This window comes from Lipophrys pholis (assembly GCF_963383615.2).
Source record: "Lipophrys pholis genome assembly, chromosome: 18".
Taxonomy (NCBI): Eukaryota; Metazoa; Chordata; class Actinopteri; order Blenniiformes; family Blenniidae; genus Lipophrys; species Lipophrys pholis.
The window spans coordinates 11,428,164-11,447,267 of NC_137646.1; the positions used below are offsets into that span (position 1 = coordinate 11,428,164).

A 19,104-nucleotide genomic window follows, 5' to 3' on the forward strand; every position below is an offset into this window, starting at 1 on the left:
ATATATGAATAAATTTATTTTCTTGAAAATATATAACATATAATCTGTAAATAGTGATAGTGACATGAGTGTGTGTGTGTGTGTATGTACATACCTATGTATGTATCTTTTTGTGTGTGTTTACCTGTGCATTTGTGTGTCTCTCCTTGTGTAAATTTGTCTGTCTCTGTTTCATTCACTCTCTCTCTGTGTGTGTGTGTGTGTGTGTGTGAGTGTGTGTGTGTGTGTATAAATAACTACTATTGCAATAAATGGCTAAAAGCCTCCTGACCTTGATGTGTGTGTGTTTACTCAGGGAGGAGGCGGGCTTTGGCGCGTACAACGCTTTAAATTTCCCGCGTTTCCTGGGGTTCCACATTTTGACGTTAACAGAAAAAAAAAAGGCGCGTGAGGGCAACGGCGTCGGGCCTCTAATGTATTTTGTGACGGCAGAAGGCCCGTGTGATTGGCTCCTAAATACAGAGCTGTGATTAGTGGGGATGTATACTGACAGCGCTCTCAGCCAATCAGCAGCGAGGATAGGAGTCCAGATTGAAGTCACCGTAAAGCCTACGCAGCCTTTCCCGGTATGACCACAGACTTCATGGAGGCGGCTTCTTAATCTCTACATTCCCGCCACGTGTGTGGACCAACGGACACTTTACGCGGACAGTCGTTCCTCCGCGGGGACATTTCGGGGCGCGTGCGGCCGGTATGAGCGGACAGTGACGTTTCTCCAAGGTGAGTGTTCAGTCACGGTCCCGCATCACGTCTAGCTAACATCCGCAGCGGCACGGCACGTTTCCAGCTCCAGGCTCATCTTCCGTCGACGTTCGGGACGAATATAAGCCGGTTGTTTAGTTAGTTTGTTTGTTTGTTTGTTTAAAGCCAGAAAAAACAAGCAGCAGGTTTCTTTCTCCCCCTTCTCCTCCTCGTCTGTGAAAACGTGGCAGCATCCCTCGCGCAGCTTTGAACACACGTCACGTTTCTTGTTTCACCTGCTTACTCTTTATTGTCCAGATACCAGAGCAGCTGTGTGATATGTTTAGATATTCAATCCAGTATGAAGTCTTTATCATGTTAAAGTGGTTCTAATACATGGGGCGCCCACCTGGTGGGGAGGCGCAACCCTTCCGAGAAGGTGGCAATGACGTCACAACCTAATTAGCATATATGTTTAGAGTTTATTCAACTGATGTAAGAGAGGTGAGACTAAAAAGACAGATATTTAGTTGGTTTTGTGATGGAAATATGTTTATTTTTCTGTTATTTCCCCTCACTGTTTGGTATAGCTTCTTTCTTGTCATCCAAATTGATTAGGAAAGATATGCTAATTAGGCTGTGATGTCATCAGCACGTTTTTGGTGCAACAGAGCAGATATGTGAAAAGAAAATTTCAGTTGACATTTATTATGTGGTTTTAACATGTTAAAATGGCTCTCACAATATGGGGACGCCCACCCAATGGGGGACACAACTCGATGACATCACAACCAAATTAGCATACATGTATTAATTTTGTTTGATTTTGATGTAAGAGAGAGCAACAGCAGTCCCTACAAAAAAAATATGTATTTAGTTAGATTTGTGACGGAAATAGGGCATTATTTCTCAAAATAACTTAAAAATGCTACTGTATTTGTTGTTGTTTACTTTTGATACAAAAAAAAAAGATTATGGACTTTCTCCGGATTTAGTGATGAAGTCGACAAATTGGCAACACCGCTGCAGGAGAGCTTCAGAACGGAGCTTCAGAACGGAGCTCCCGTTAATGTGATGAGAAAATCTAATTAAAAAAAGAGTATTCGGAGGGTAAACCTGGGTAAAGATTTTTTGCACATGTTCTTGTAGTTGTAATGTAGATGAATAAAGTACTTTTAGTAACAGACTATATGTAAAGACTTACCAGAGATTAGCTCGCTTTTTATGGCCTGGATGTCGACAGCTGTTTATATTGATATAAAGAATGGAAAATATACACATGGTGAAAGACTGACTGAACTGAGAGAAAATACATTCAAAACAACAATTAGTGGAGGATAATTCACAAACATTGTTTGAAGTGTTGTGTTGTTCTAGCAGCTTGGGTCATTTTTGTAGTTGTAGCTGGTTGGTTTTTAGTATTTCTGTTTGAATATTTTGGATCATGCTGAGTTTGGTTTGTAGTGACTATCTTAAAGGAGTCATATTATGCAAAATTCCCTTTCTTTTTTTTTTTTCAACACGTTTTTATTATCAAGGTTCACAATCTCCACTTTATGTTTCAAAATTCACTTTCTAATGGTTTTGCAACAGTACTAATCTTCCCCATACCTGAAATGACATCCCAGTAGTGAAGAAAGTTTGTCATCTCTCTCCCTGGCTTGTTTCAGTTTTTAAAAAGTGTGTTGCTCCAAGGAGCCAATCAGAAATCAAACCCTATATAGAGTCATTGGGGGTTTAGCCAATCCCAATCAAGGTAGGCCTCCCACAATTAGCCAGCTCTGCTCTGGCCCATGGCAGCGGATGCGGATGTCGGCAGCTGCTGAAAGTAACTAAAAAAAACAACAAGTAATCAGTAAAGTGACAAAGTTGCTTTTTAAGGAGTAACTAGTAATCAGTAATTGGATTACTGTTTCAAGGTAACTGTGTTAACACCGTCCAATATTCAAATGAAGGAAAAGCTGGATTTGGGGCAATAAATTTTGAATTCAAGGTTTTTAGACCAACGAGACCAATGGGAAAGTGTTGAAAAGCTGAATCATATGACCCCTTTAATGTGTGTGGATTTGAATTCTTCTTACTTTTAACAATACACCTGCGTCTTTGGAATTAAAATCACATTTTCCTTTTTTTTTTTTTTTTTTTTTTTTAATTTCAGTGAGCTTTTTAGGAGTTGCAGATGGAAAAACTCAACATTTACCACCTGCAGTGACATTCAGCTCTTTATTTAACTAACCTCATTTAAATGTCAAATTTGTGACTGTTGGGGACATTTTTGATAAAACCAATCCTGCTTTTTACAACACCGTTCAGACCATAAAATAAATTAATATTAGTAATTGCTAGTGGTTTATACACACTTATTAGCACATGTATGTGTGTGCGCAGGGCCCAAATGGCCTTGAGAGAGATACTAAACCTGCTTTTATAGAGAAGTTAAATAACCTGCTCACATTCCTTGTTATTCTGGTTTATCGCCAGTGAGGTTTCATCATCCGATTATAGACTGCAAGGATGTTTTTGGTTTCACTATTTCTGTCACAAAATGTCTTTCTAGGTTTGTAAAGCTTTCTGGACTAAATCAGAACACTAATTGAAGATGGAGGCGAGGCAATAGGAGACACTGCGGGGTTCCAGTTCGGCGTCGGGAGGTGAGGGGGTGTCAGCTGACCACTGTCCGTTGGACTGCATTCCTCCTGTAGAGGACTTTAAACGTGCCTCTCTAATATACAGATCCATGCATGGGATGGCCCCACCGCCTTGGATTTGATCAAAAAAACTAAATAGTCTTACTAATACCAGGTCAACCACCAGGGGTGATTGTGAAATTATATTTAGAAAGTCCTCCTTTGCCCATTATCTCCAGTTATCTGAGGAGCTCCACTTTTGTCGTTTAAAAAAAAAAAAAACAGTACAAGATCAACAACACTTTAAAATATATTTTTTTTATAAATGGCACTTTACCTATGTCAGACTGAGTAAGCACTTTGCACTTAATGGTAGGTTTTCAGGAAGAATTATTTTACTATCTTTGTCTTCGTTTTACCATGTTGTTTTTATATGCTCTTATTTTTATGTGTTTGTAACCTTGTCTGGTTTTATGTGGGACAACGGATGGGAATGAGCAGCATTGTGCTAATAGGGCTGCTGGGAAACACTGAGCTCCCCCTGATGTCTATAGATTACACACTTCAGGCCTTCGCTGAAAGATTTTCCACTAAACAGTAAATATGAGCAGTTCTTTCCGCCCTTGACCGAGTTCTTCTTTATGGACCGCTGATCGTGATCGTTGTGTGCTTGAACACTTTGTAATGACACGAGTTAATTTTTAGTCACGATGTCACCGCGAACATGCGACATGGCGCTGTTTGCCTACCTCACATGTGCTGTCGGAAAACAAACCGGGTGGTTTCCAGCCCTGAAGGCTTCAAGTCATCCTGTAGAATTATAAATCATTTCTTGATCAGGCCTATTAGAAAGTACAAGTCGGTGGTTTGAGTCAAACTGAGGCTCCTTCACACTCTTCTGTCTGGTGTCAAGGCCGGTTTCCAAACCCTGAAGCTGAACAATCACTGTGTACTCAGGTGCCCCGTCTCTTTTCACTGCGTCCGCTGGCACAACACTGCTATTACACAACGTCAGTGTTTTATAAGAATGACAGCGCTGGTTTTGCCAACAGGCGTTGATAAAGTTGAGCCACAGCGTTGCTTCAGGAGGAAAAGTAAGATTTCCATGTTTGTGTTTCACAAAGGTTCCCGAGTGTTTCTTGTTTGGCCGAGACATGGAAGCTTCTTTCCCACTCGTACAGCTGTGTTTTTCTTGTTGATCTGTGGTGTTAGGGTCCCCCCCCGCTCCCCAGAGATCCTGCTGCGCTTAGCTTGACCCTTCCCCGGGGCCACAAAACATTATTTCTTGTTGTATAACTCAACAAAGAGTTGGGCCGGCTGCTAAAATACACGCCTGTGCCTTCTGAACGACATCCACACTTTCCTCAAGTTTCTAGAAATTCCAGAAACTCAAGCTGAAATGTGCTGGAGGCTATTTCTTTTGTATAGTAAACAAGACTGTACATAGTCAGAGCAGATCTTTTACCTAATTTTTAAATACCTAATCAAGGCCTTTCTGGTGTTACAGTCTGATCAGACTCATAACAGGGTCCGCGCTAATATTTTCCTTACATTAAAAATAAATAAATAAAAAATTAGTTTGCCAGCCAAATGCAAAAACATTTTAATACAAAATATTCAGATTTTTCTTCTTCTGTTAATTATATTTTATGATTTGAATTACCACATAAATTGTTATTTTTAATAAAGGAAGGCGACTAAATAAAAAAAAAAAAAAAAGGAACCGTATTGGGTTTACCAGGAGTTTGAGAGCCCTGCCATGTATTGTGACAAAGAGACGTCGCAAAATTCTGACGGAACTACGAAGAATTGTTTCAGTGATGAATCGGATGGAGAATTACTGCCAGTTTGAAGTGAGAAAAATTTCCCTCGTTTACTCTCATTTGTACCAAAATGATAAGTGTGTTGGGAATCCAAGGTGCCAGGAAGTGACCACACAGAAGCCAACAGGCAGCAAAAATTTACAGGATAAATAAGGTATAAATAAGGGGCAAGAGACAGAAGACTGTTATAAGTACATATCCTAAAGCACAAATACTTAAATATTGTAATTTTAATTGTAGGTTATATCTCGATTGTTATCTTCATTAATGTTACAGACACTTCGTCAACAATTAATACCAAATAAACAATCAACAATTTAAGAGTATATTAGTCCTGTGAGAATAAAGCTGGAACTTCAGACCAGGTCAGTCGAGCTGACATCAGCTGGTCCAGACTTTCCTCATATGGTGAAGTGACTGTAGGACGGTATTGGATTACCTCTGCGCTCTGTATCGACAGACTGAGTGATGAGAAGCTTCACTAGAAACTGGCCAATCAACAGAAAGCATCCTGTCAGGTCGGGAGGACTGAAGGAGGCAGAGGGTGAATCTCAGGATGAACTGAAACGACCCTGTTGGATCTGCTCCAGCTGAGCAACTATAACAAGAGAAGGTCATTCTTGGACCTTTAATTTGGGGAAAATAGCATTTTCTTGTGTCTGTGATTCCGAGGTTTGTTGCCATCACCTGTTCCGTGACCGCTCGTGTTTGTTTTTCTTTTTTAAGTGAAAATCATACCAAGCAATCAGGACGTGTTGTTCTTTAAGAGTGAACACAAACGTGCTTTAAGTAGCTTATGAGTGTGACTCCAGTAGCTGGCATTCCTCCGGGTGTGGTGGAAGCCCACCAGGACCTCTGGCGACCTTGCCTCGCCGCCTCGGAGCCCTGACCTCGAATGACCCCTGGACGTGTTTGTTGTGTCAATACGATCTCGCTATAGGTGCACAGGAACACCCCACCCGGGTCCTCCCGCCTGGACAGGGAGCATTGTGGTGTCTGTTCTGTTCGTGCGCCTCATGCTGCTTTCCCGTTATCTGATTACGACAGAACAAAGATACATTAGGGGAACGTTGAAGCAGCAAGCACTCGGGTAAAATTGAATTGCGGCCACCGGCTGTGGCCATCTGAGTCAGAGCCACTCCCATCCACCTTTCAGGAGGTTCTCGCCATATAGAAGAACCAGGCGATTATTCCCAACCGTCTTTTTGTGAATCTATGATTTCTGGCCTCGTCAGTTCTCCTTGGCTGCTTGAAACAGTCTGGTCAGGTTGTAATCAGGTGGCTTTTGAAAGGCAACTTGAGATTGTCACAGTATTTACCAAACTGTCTCGCCAGGCTTTCGCTTTTACAGGAGCAACAAAGAGGTTAAATAAGGCTGCTGGTGACCAAGGGAGGGGTAGTGATGACTGGGCTGACAGAGATCAGAGAGTGACGCAGCTGTCTTTGCTCTCTGTGTCACACCTCCTTCAGTTGGGAGGAACGGCAAGTTTAGGGAAGTAAAACCCCTTGAAGAAAGAGCAGAGTCAGTGGAAAATGTAGGCCAAGCCCACAGCTGCCTCACAGGCACATAACATTTGTTGTGTGTTGGTGAGGAACCAGGCCACAGTCATAAGTAGGACAAATGTGAGTCTGGTTCTCATCTGCCCAACAAGTCCCAACGAGCACAGCAGCCACTCCGTGTAATACCAGTGGTGAAAACATCCTTACTTTTTCCATTGTGGTTAGAGAGCGTGAGCTTGATGACCAGCCTCAGGATTAGCTGGAAAGTTAGAGTCGTCGCTTCACAAAACTCCAGGCAGTCACGACTCTTTAATTAATGTTGCTTCTTACACTTGGAGCCGATCTCGTCATCGCCTGCCTGTGAAGGTAATATCTAAATAACAACATTGGGGACAGTCATGTCGGCTCAGCAGCGATGGAAGACTGTCATCACAAGACTAGTGCTCTTGTACTTAAAGCTAACGATGCTAAAAACAAGCTGCATCAATAACTTCTGGGCTCTTGAGCAATCAATGACTTTTAGTGTATCAAAAGACCTGCACGTTTTAGAGCACAACCAGGTCCTGGTTTTTCAAAACTGGGTTATCGTTTAACCAGCCGTTAAATACATTTAACCGACCGTTAACTTTAACAGACCTGTTCAAACTGGGTTAACGTTAATCGAGTGTTATCTTGATGTTAAAGTTAACACACGTGGAAATTAGATCATAATTAGTAACCTCAAATTAATTACTCGAGACACTGAGTTACTATGTCGTTCCCTCGTATATTTTTTCACCAATGCCACTTCCAGCCCGCCATATTTGCTGTTATGGACGCTTTAAAAGCCATGTTTCCACGGACTACATTAGATATTGATGTTTTCTAACTAAAGCATGTGAAATACAGACATGTTAAACTCACCTTCATCCTAAAAGAGAGGATCTAATTCTCAGCAGCTCCGAATCATGTATTCCCTCTTTACCATAAGTACATGAGGCTGGGGCTTATTTTTCAACATTTGGGCATTACATAGTGAATTTCTGCTCCTTTCACTTTATTTCTGGAAGTGTCTGAATCAAATGCTTCAACATGGAGGAATGGAGGGGTAGAATGATAGAACGCTGCTCTACAGCCGTTTCCAATAGCAACCCATGTAAGCACACGCTGATTGACAATATAAGTTCTCTTTCACATGAAGTCATTAAAAGGCTCATTTTATGGCTAAAAAAATCCAAGCTTTCATTTACAGTAGTATGTAGTTTGTTTAGTAGTTACTGATGAACCAACAGTATTGCTTTATTATAAAGAAGTTCTGTGGAGCGTCTCAAAGCACAACACAGCCTCATACAGACCTCTCCCTTCATGGCCACAAAGAATCTCACGGCCAGAGGTTATATGATCTCGTTCCCTCGCTTTTTTAATTTGAGGTAACAACTTATTATCTCGTTCCCACATGTTATTATTTTTTTCTCTATGGCCACTCCGAGGCTACGTACAATCCACTTTCTATGTCGTTCTCTCGGGTCAAATTTAAAAAAGAAGAGGCAACATGATGCCGTCGATCATCCAGCCCAGTTTTCATGTTCCACTTTATTATCCTGGCAGCAGCATAGTTTGTCATGTTTTATGGTCGTTTTATAGACGAGATAAAAACACTGCGGTGCCGTCCACCACAATGTTTAAGACAAAACGCGGGAGCCTTGGGCAGCAGCATCAGGGACAGAAAACTTGGTGAAAATAATGTCTGAAAAACATGTTTTTGGATTCTCTCTGATATAGGAAAACCAAGTCCAGCAATCATCCCTCCAAATGACCTTCAAGCTGCTGAATGCCACAAACAAGCCAGTTCTCCCAAAGGAACGCATCACGTAGTGATGGGAGGGAAACCGGGAGGGATTCCCATGCCCTCTGTAGTATTATATTTGAACATCAGTTTCCCACCCAGGAATGTCTTTTCCTTTGGATAGACCCATAGCTTTTGAAGTCTAGATCAACACAGCATTGATGAGAGGCAGCCGAGAGTTCCCATGGCAATTTGCATCAAACCAAGCCTTTGTTACTGAAGCTGAACTGCTGGGTTGGAATGTACTTCACCAAGGCCGTGGCCACATGCTTCTCACATATTCTCATCTGAGAATGCCACAGGAAGGACTCTGAATCCCCGCGGGGGACATTTTTCCCATCGAGGAGGCCCCAGCTGGAGAGTCCTGCAGGTCATTCATAACGTTTCCTCACAGATGCCTGCAGCTTGATTACAATGAGGCTGCTTTCACACCAGGACAGTCCAGGGTCTCTGTTTGATCAGGCTGAGGCCCTGTTTACACGACAACATTTCAGGTCCAAACACCTAATCCGCAAAAAAAAGTGGGGGCGTTTCCACAGCAGCAGCGTACACAGAGACAACGATGTAGTTAATATGCCGGGCCACTGGAGGGCGCTGTTGCTTGATTTTGTTATGAAACTACACAGACGTGTATGCAGAGAACAACACATGATAAACGTGAGGAAAATGGAGAGCACCCGACATCCGCATGGACTGATGACACATCGGATGTTATCAGGGGAGAGTCTCAACTATTAAACTACTGATCTGGACGATAAAACTAGAATACGGACCGCGGGTCGTACCACTACGCGGCCGCCATGTTTGTTTACAACTGAATGAGCAGGAGGGAGGGGGAGAGATGTGCATGCGCAGTAACAGGCACTGTTGCCTCCATCAGTCTCCGCAGGAGGGATTTGCGCCGTGAAAGAATCTTTCCACCTTGGGAGCCGGATTAAAAACTTTGCGGATACAGTGCATCCGCAAACTGGTGCCGTGTAAACGAACCCCCCAAAAGTGAAGTAAGTTTTGCGGATACACTCTAATTCGTTGTCGTGTAAACGGGGCCTGAGAGTGTTACAAAAATTCCTCCCTTGCAGTTAGTTTGGTCCAGTTCACACTGCACTCTTGGAAATGGACCAAACTGCTGTACCAAGGTCAGATCAAGGTTTTGTCCCGAACAAACATCGACTCGCCAGGACCGATCCCTTCGGCTTGTTGTAGTTTTTAGTCAAGCCTAATGGCTTTCTGTTCTGGTCATCTGTGACGAGTCACTATGGTTACACAGTTCACTTCCTGTACACAAACGCATGATATTCATTCTGAACAAATTCCACTTGTTTCAATTCGATATAATCACAAGTCGTTTGAAGAAGGCGGGGTTACTAACAGCCACATGCCACAATGTAAAGCTTGTGCGAGTGGTTGAAAGCTCTGCAGCTGGAGCATCCAGTCGGACTCTGCCCTGACTCTGCGGTAATGTTTCTGACCTTTCTCCTCTCCTGGTGTTTTTCCAGCTTCACCAGAACCTCCTACATCAGGATGAAGGGACGGACAGACACTCCACAGGACCGGTGAGTGAAACTGCTCGCTTCCCTTTGTTTTGCTCTCGACCACAGTTTCTGGGTGGCGTTTTGACTACGTGTCCATTTAAATGCTCTGAAAGGGAATTTCCCTCAAACAAACATATATGTCCAATCTGCCAAAACCTTACAGTGAACCTTACAATTTCTGACAGACAACAAGCTGAATTTCATTGCATTTGACAGACAACGTGTGTGATGTCCGGACCCCACTTCTTTAATTAAAGACCTGCACAGTAAAGCTTCATCCTTTCACTCCTTTCACAACCACAGGGGCTGCCTGGTGGGAATCATTTTCTTCATTCTGGGCCTGGGAACGCTCCTGCCATGGAATTTCTTCATGACTGCCTCACTGGTAAAAAAATAAAATGCCTTAAAATACCTTCATTTCTACACAGTGTTCATGTTCAAATTCTATTGTCTACAAATTGAGAGAATCCCTCTTATCCCCGGTCAGATTCTTCTTTGGATTAGTCCACCTGGTATTTCCTTTGTTTCTGGAGTCATGACCCCATGTGGGAACCATGAGTCCGCTCAGTCTTATCAAATGACTGGGATCATGCGGGCGGCTGCACGCGTGTTCACATGTTTTGGTGAAAACTCTAATCACATGTTATTTGGATGTCTGTGGTTTCTGTAGCTCCTATTACAAGCGCTCAGATTCGGTTAAATTTAGCCGCATAGTAACAGAAGATGAAGCTCAGAGAGCCGAAAGCATCACAGCTATTTTAGTACCATCAAATTGCTTCTAATATGAAGCACATGATTGATCTGCAGAGTATCTGAGTGATTTACATTAACAGTTAAAACCAGAATAGGTGATTTCTCTGTTAATATCAAACTCTACTATAAAATACACACCATATTTCCGGAACTATAAGTCGCGACATTTGTTGCACTAGCATATAAAACAGCGATTTTTCCAACAATTTGTTTCATAATAAGATGCAAAAAAGTACGTTTTTGTTTCCATAAAAGTGTATGAGTGTCATCCAGCTGCTACTTTTCCAAACCTATTGTGAATTTGTGCATTCTGCTGTCATACAGTGACATGTAGTGTCCGCGGATGGTGAGTATCGGTAGATTAATGATGTATAACTCACCTGACTGGTCAAACACATAAAGGAAAAAAAAAGACTTTTAGTCGAGGAAATACGTTACTCTGGCATTTTGACGTTTACAAACATTGATGAATGACATCAATATGTGCATACCAGCACAAAAATATTCCTTTCTCTATTCTTATATTGTATATTTTTATTTAAGTTTCATGATCAACCAAAGAACATAGGAAAAGTTATGTATAGTCCAGAAAATACCGTAATGGAGACAATACATCAGAACCTCTTCAATAACATTAGTTTTTTTTCTTTGTTTGTTCAACTTTTTCTGTTTTTTATTTGCTGTGCAGTCAACCCTGTTTTGATGACTTTTATCGTTCTACCGGACTTAATTGCCCCTTTCAGAGGCAGAAATCACAGCAGCGCCCCCTCTGGGACGAGATAGGAGAGTTTTTTAGGACGTGTTTACACACTAAGTGAAAACACATCGAAATGTGGCGTGAACGAGTCCTCATTTGTTTCCTCATCCACAATATGTCCTCCATCAACGTCCACGTCGTATTGGACGCTGCATGCTGGATATTTACCGCGTCTCGTCTGGGTCCACAGTACTTCCAAGGTCGCCTCAACACCACAGAATGGAGCAACGGCACGTCGGTGGTCCGCAAAGAATATTACTTCAACAACTGGATGACGCTGCTGTCCCAGCTGCCCCTGCTGCTGTTCACCCTGCTCAACTCCTTCCTGTACCAGAGGTTGGTCACGCCGCCACCACATCTCTCAGAGGACCCGCTGCCGAGCGCCTGCCTTCAGAGTCCGCTTTGTGTTTCAGGATCTCGGAGGCCGTCCGCATCGCGGGCAGCCTGGTCTTCATCCTGCTGCTCTTCATCCTCACCGCCGTGCTGGTCAAAGTGCCCATGGAGCAGGACCGCTTCTTCGACGTCACCATGGCGACCATCTGGTTCATCAACTGTAAGTGGAGGAAGAAGTCAAGCAGCTCGCCGGATGGACGTTTCCCCCGTTAACCGCCTCCCTGTCCCTCTTCCCGCAGCGTTCGGCGCCGTGCTGCAGGGCAGCCTGTTCGGCCTGGTTGGCCTGCTGCCTCAGAAGTACAGCGCCGTCTTCATGAGCGGCCAGGGCCTCGCCGGGACCTTCGCCGCCGTCGCCATGCTGCTCGCCCTAGCCAGTGAGCCCACCCACAATGCTGACAGAGCCCGGGTCCCCCAGTTGCTAGGCAACTGGGGGCACGGGAAACCCAATGTGGAGCTTGTGAAATCTGCACGACGCCGCACATTCATTCATTCATTCATTCATTCAAAGGAACAATTTGTTCTTTTCTCTTTTTTCTTAGGCGAGAATTCTCAGCTGCTCACTAGTTTGGTTTGTTCTTTTTCCTTGTGTGTTTGTGACTCAGGTGACGCAGATTCCGAGTCTGCCGCTCTGGGGTACTTCATCACGCCGTGTGTCGGGACTCTGATTACACTGTTCAGCTACCTGCTGCTGCCTCGCCTGGTCAGTGCACCAACCCCCCCCCCCCCCCCCCCCCCCCCTCCGAGTGCAAGACTAATAGCTAAATGATTTACTGACATCAGTCCTTTCAATTATCCCGTAACAATTCCGCTCAGTTATGAGGATTTCTTCTGTTTCTGTTGTGTCCGCGCAGGATTTTGCTCAGTATCATCTGAATAAAAGCAGCAAGTATGAATCAGGAACCACCGCCGAGCTGCTGAAAGGTGCGACTCCTCCTGTGGATTATTGCCCCGGCGGGGTTGTTTGTCCGATAGCCAGTAATCCTCTGTTTGCTCTTCCCTCACGCTCGGCCCGAATCAAATCAATCCACTGGAACGTTATCTCATTCAGTCGGTCAACTTGCCGTTTATCCAATTAGAGCTCGAACAAAGAGGGGGTCTGTTTCTTTTTCCAAACGGAGCAGACGTCAATAACTCTTGACGTGTTGTGTGTTTTACCCACAGGGGGCAGCGCGGCGGAGAACAGCAAGCTGAACGGTCACGCTAACGGATCGGTGAGCGGTGGCGCCCCGGCCAAGGGTCCGAGCCCGGGGGAGGGGGAGGGGGAGGCCCCGGCGGACGGAACCAAGCAGGCCTTCCTGTCGCTGGAGCAGCTGGACCAGAACCAGGCCAAGGCCTCCGTCATGGAGGTGTTCAAAAAGGTGGAGGCGGCAGCGGGAGACGATAGAAATCCACCCAGAGCGCAGAGGAATCCAACTTCTACCCTTTTTTTTCTTTTCCAGATTTGGGTGATGGCGTTCTGCGTGACCTTCGTGTTCACCGTCACTCTGTCCGTGTTCCCCGCCGTCACCGTGGACGTCAGGACCTCGTTTAAAGGAGGGAGATGGGGTACGAAGCTGTAGACAACTGATGGAGACTGTAAACAACTGCAGGGGGAGGACTGTAAACAACTGAAGGACTGTAAACAACTGCAGGGGGCAGGACTGTAAACAACTGCAGGACTGTAAACAAAGACCTTTAGTGGGAGGGGAATGTAAACAACTTCAGGAGGACTGTAAACAGACCTTTAGAGGGAGGAGACAGTAAATAAAGACCTTTAGTGGGAGGGGAATGTAAACAACTTCATGAGGAGGACCGTAAACAAGCACCTTTAGAAGGGGGAGACTGTAAACAACTGCAGGACTGTAAACAAAAACCTTTAGTGAGAGGGGAATGTAAACAACTTCAGGAGGACTGTAAACAAAGACCTTTAGAGAGAGGAGACGGTAAACAAAGACCTTTAGTGGGAGGGAAATGTAAACCACTTCAGGACTGTAAACAAAGACCTTTAGAGGGGGGAGACTGTAAACAACTGCAGGACTGTAAACAAAAACCTTTAGTGAGAGGGGAATGTAAACAACTTCAGGAGGACTGCAAACAAAGACCTTTAGTGGGAGGGGAATAAAAACAACTTCAGGAGGACAGTAAACAAAGACCTTTAGAGGGAGGAGACAGTAAACAAAGACCTTTAGTGGGAGAGAAATGTAAACAACTTCAGGACTGTAAACAAAGACCTTTAGAGGGGGGAGACTGTAAACAACTGCAGAACTGTAAACAAAGACCTTTAGAAGGGGGACACTGTAAACAACTGTAGGACTGTAAACAAAGACCATTTGAGGGAGGAGACAGTAAACAGACCTTTAGTGGGAGGGGAATGTAAACAACTTCAGGGGTACTATAAACAAAGACCTTTAGAGGGGGCGCTCTGTAAACAACTATCTGTTGAGTTTGGTTGTCGTCACTTCCTGTTCCTGCTGGATAAACTGAAGGTTTCTCCCTCCAGAGCGTTTCTTCATTTCGGTTTGCTGTTTCTTGACCTTCAACATCAACGACTGGCTCGGCCGCACCGTCACCACGCTGGTCCGCTGGGTGAGCGTCCGCAGACGATTTGGCTGCGTAGAAAGATTAATAAATAAATAAATAAATAAACAAAAGATTGAACTGAGTGGATCAACAGTGGACTGTCCTCTCATCGTGACGATTGGATTGTTTTACCCCCACATGTGAAAATCCCCCCCGGTGACCCACATCGAACGCTTCCTCTGCAGCCGGCCAAAGAGTCCCGGCTGTTCCCGCTGCTGGTGGTCAGCAGGCTGGTCTTCATCCCGCTGCTCATGCTCTGTAACGTCCAGCCCAAGAACTCCTACCTGCCGGTGTTATTCCCGCACGATGCCGCCTTCACCGTCATCATGGCTTTCTTCTCCGTCACCAGCGGATACTTCGTGTGCCTGTCCATGTCCTACGCTCCTCAGTGAGGCCCCCCCGCAGATCAAAACATCATTCTTGTTGTTGTTTGCAGTTTTAAGAAGTGTTTTCTGAGGGTTGTTGTTGTGTTGCAGGCTGGTGGCGCAGAAGGATGCAGAGACTGCAGGAGCTCTGATGACCTTCTTTCTCGCCCTCGGTCTGTCCATCGGAGCCGCTCTGTCCTTCCCCCTCAGGAAACTGGTCTAAACACACACACACACACACACACCTACACACCTCATTCTGGACGTTTGGGGGAAGAACTGAAAACCATTTTTCCATGTTTACTGCTTTTTTCGACTTTATTTCTGTCTGACTTGCGCCGCTGCTGTCGGGTAGACGTGTCGCCTCGGGGCATTACCGTCTGAACGGATTTAGATTTAAAGGGAAACGACCAAGACTTTCAGTCATGGCAGGAAATACTTCAGCTTTTGGTTTTTGATATGAGCTTTTTAAAAAAAAAAAATAAATAAATAAAAAAATATTATTATTTGATCAAAGGTTGGTATGACAATAAGTTACATGTGGGATTTTTGTACTGACGTTGTAGAACAAAGAAAACCTGCAGTAGTATTGTTTTGACTCGTTTTAAAGGACATGGATGGATTATTGACTTTAGAATTCAGTCAAATCGCAGCAGAGACTCAAGGTTCGATGGACGAAGGATCACAGAGCCTCTGTTTTACACCATGATGTCATCAAGAGAAAACGGAAACGTTTTGTTGCGTTTTTTTGCGGGAAAACGCAACTTTACGAAAACTGTATCCATGGAAATGGTAAAATGCAAAATTTTGAAAGCACTCCGTCTCTTGAAAGAAGAATTACACAACTTTATGAAAATGTGTTCGTCTCCCTGGAAATGGGGAAAAAACAACTTTCCGAAAACATTTTGTCTCCGTGAAAACATAGGAAAATCCAACTTTTCAATAACATGACCTCTCCGTGGAAATGACAGAAAAATGCAACTTGTTGAAAATGCTCTGTTGCCATGGAAACAGGGAAAACGCAACTTTTCAAAAAATGTGCAGTCTCTCGAAATGAGAAAACCACCACTTTTTGAAAAGACTCAGTGGAAAAGGGGGAGGACGCAGCTTTTCAAAAAGACTCAGTTCCCATGGAAACAGGAAAAATGCACCTTTAGGAATGCACACATTCTCCGTGGAAACTGGGGGAAACGCTGCTACTGCTACGGTTCAGCGTTTCTGCCGTTTCCGTGAAAACGGACATTGTTTTGAAAACATTGCGTAAATGTGAATTGTTTCTGAAACAAAAATGCAAAAATGATGCATTTTCACTTGAAACGTGTGAGCCTGAATACTTGCAAAAGTACCACAGAAAGTTTTACGGTCACAAACTCATCCAACAAACCGAGGTACTCAAATGTCATAATTTGGAAAAACACACCGTAGCACCACAAATGTCGTCAAAATGTTCACAAAAAGGAAATAAAGGACAAAAAACTACAAGCATTGAAAACTACCTCAAAAGAAACTTGTTCAAAGTTAAATTAATTTGAAAAACATCTTTGAAGCCGAGGAAGAAAAAAGTACATATAAGTGCATCTGTACTTTTTAAAAGAAAAAGATGAACAGAAATACTCTGTAAATGTCTGTTATTGTTTCAATATTTTCTTAAATACTGGATTGTTTTTGTTTGTTTTTAGCTGCTAAATATTACAATATGTTTAATTATGAACATTTGTTACTGCGCCCATATAAATCACTGAAATATTCAATATTTATTCTAATATGATGGATTGACTTTTCTACTTATTGAGTTTTAGTTTTGGAAATGAAGTTCAGCCTGAATACTAGATATCAAATATTTATTTAACATTTTTTACCCTTAGATGCTTATTTTCTGGATTTTTGGATGTAGATCAATGATTGATGATTTAAATGTATTTTTAGTTATTTTTTTAACAATTATAGAAATATAGAACAAGAAACGAAGCTCTTAATGGCTCAGAATTTCAAAAAAATAAAAGATGAATATTCTTTATTTTTTGTTCACTTCAAGTAATTTTTCTTCTCTCCTCTGAAATTCCATACGTGAACATTGAACAATTTCTGAAATCTCTTGCTGATATAGTTTTTTTTTTAAGTAAGATATTTAATAACATGAACTGCAAAATGTGTAAATATTATTCAAAAAGTCAAAAGAGATGGCAAAACCACAAAAAAGGAAAGCTGATTTTGATGTCGGTGTGTTGCACCTTTACATTAAACGTCAGTCTGAAGGTTGACAGTAACGTCCTGCTGCCAGTAGGTGGAGCTCCAACACCATCAAATGAACTTTTCCACCCGCTAGAGCTCAATCATCAGTGTGTGTGCTCATGATCCATCCATGTCTTCAGTCACGCTGCCTCCCAGTCGCCGCGCGGTGGGTTCACAAAGTCTCTGAGGAGGGTACATCCAAATAGATCCTCCTTTCTCCTTTCCTATCCACTTTTCCTTAACCCCGTGGATAAGTCACGGAAAGGTGTTAGGAGGCTTCCTAAAGGAGTTAGGGAAAGATGATCACGTTGTCGTTACAGTCGGACAACACTTCCACCCGGTGACGTAATAATAATCTGACGGCGGTGCAAATTAGTGACGTCTGCCGTGGTCAAAAAACTACAAATTTCCGAAAAAGGACTACAAAAAGTACCGGTACATTTCTAACACTTTCTCCTGGGGCTCTAACTGATATAATCTCAAATATCATAAGGTTTGAATTGAAATCAAAGAAAAAGAGGCTCCAGGAATAAATAACCAATCGAACAGAATAGGCTGCACAAAAACTTTACGGTGTTTGTTTTACAACATCCGCATAACATTCCTAGTTGGGATCTGGGTTTTAGATTATTTAAAGTTGTTCAAGTCAGAATATTGCTTTGGTAACTTAACATGATCTGGGTTGAGTCATCATGAGTTTCCCTGAACGCTCGGATGAGCTGGTTCCTTTAAATGTTGTCGCCACAAGGAATTGTGGGGCAGCATGATCTGGTCTCCTTTGGTAAAGGAAGCATCAGTGTTTCCTGGGCTAAAGGAGGTTCTAAAGGAAGTATTGAGCCTCCTTTCCTAAGCTTATTGAGAATTTGAATGTTCATTATCGTGGCCGCTACTTAAACACCTTCGGGGTTTAAGGAAAAGGAGGGAGGAGGGACTATTGGGACGCCCCCTAAGGGTCTGCAGGTGGACTTCAGGGGTTCATTCAAGCTGCTCCTTTCTCAATATGTCAATAAATTGACCATCCACACCGACTCTGACTCTTTCTCTACTTTATTTCCTGTTTGTGTTTTGGGGAACTTTATTATAACAAGAAATAAGGTTATTCACCACATTGAAGATCCTGGGCAATTAAAAGAAAAATGTTTACATAGAGATGGGTCAGTACATAGCAGCTGGATCGGCGCACACAATCAGGAAAACCAGATTTTGTGCTGCTGGCTATCAAATAAACATTTATTCTATTAGGTTGATGGCTTTATCACATTAAAAAACTGAAAGTATGTCATTATTAATGCTTGTCCCATATCTGCTCCTTCTGCCCCAAGTCAGTAAGTGCCTATTCTTTTGGCAAGGTGTTTATATATATATATATATATATATATTCTTTTTTAAGTATTTATGTTTTTGACTGGGGCTTTATGGTGCATTCAAGACACCTCCGTTCCTTTTTTAAAAATAATTTGTTGAAATACATATGTCATTACAGTCTTGTTCTTTTACTATATATATATATATATATATGGTAGTATGTGTCCTTTTGTCTAATTGGAGCACCCTCCCCTTCACAGGTCTCTGCACATCCCTCGAGTTTAGGTACAAAAGTGAGAATTTTTGGCTCCAGCAGCCACTTGTGCTGAAGTATTGTGTTAAAGCTCCCCCTGGTGGCGAAACATTGGAAACTAATATGTGGGATTGTTTTGGTGTGTTTTGATCTAAATCGTCACTTTCTTTTATACAGAAACAGCCACATTATCACAAACGTTTACATCCAATTTGCACTAAAACTGCAAAACTATTCAGAGTAAATGCAATTTGTTTTGTTTGAAGGAAGTAGTATTAAATGAACGAGAATACAATGAATGAGAAAAGTGAAAATACGCTTCAGAAAGTGAAGCAAAGAAAAAAAAACATTTCACTGAATAATTCAAATTGAAAGAAAATGACACTTCACTTCATTACCCCAATAAAACTTTGACATCTTCAACCTGATCAATGAATTTACCAGCAACTTTCACAGCATGATGCTGCTGCCCCCACCATGCTTCTTCATGAGGTGTGTG

At 42.8% G+C, this 19,104-nt stretch overlaps 1 protein-coding gene across 1 annotated transcript; it reads left to right on the plus strand.

Moving 5' to 3' along the window:
* The first annotated feature begins 514 nt into the window (after positions 1-514).
* LOC308123710 (equilibrative nucleoside transporter 2-like) lies at positions 515-15,285 on the plus strand. The gene is made up of 13 exons (XM_080486339.1): positions 515-720; positions 9,953-10,009; positions 10,292-10,373; positions 11,689-11,834; positions 11,912-12,051; positions 12,131-12,265; positions 12,494-12,591; positions 12,743-12,812; positions 13,053-13,249; positions 13,331-13,436; positions 14,371-14,456; positions 14,636-14,838; positions 14,927-15,285. The coding sequence occupies exons 2-13, from the start codon at positions 9,978-9,980 to the stop codon at positions 15,036-15,038; spliced, it is 1,407 nt and encodes a 468-aa protein (XP_080342465.1). The 5' UTR covers positions 515-720; positions 9,953-9,977; the 3' UTR covers positions 15,039-15,285.
* The last annotated feature ends 3,819 nt before the right edge of the window (positions 15,286-19,104 follow it).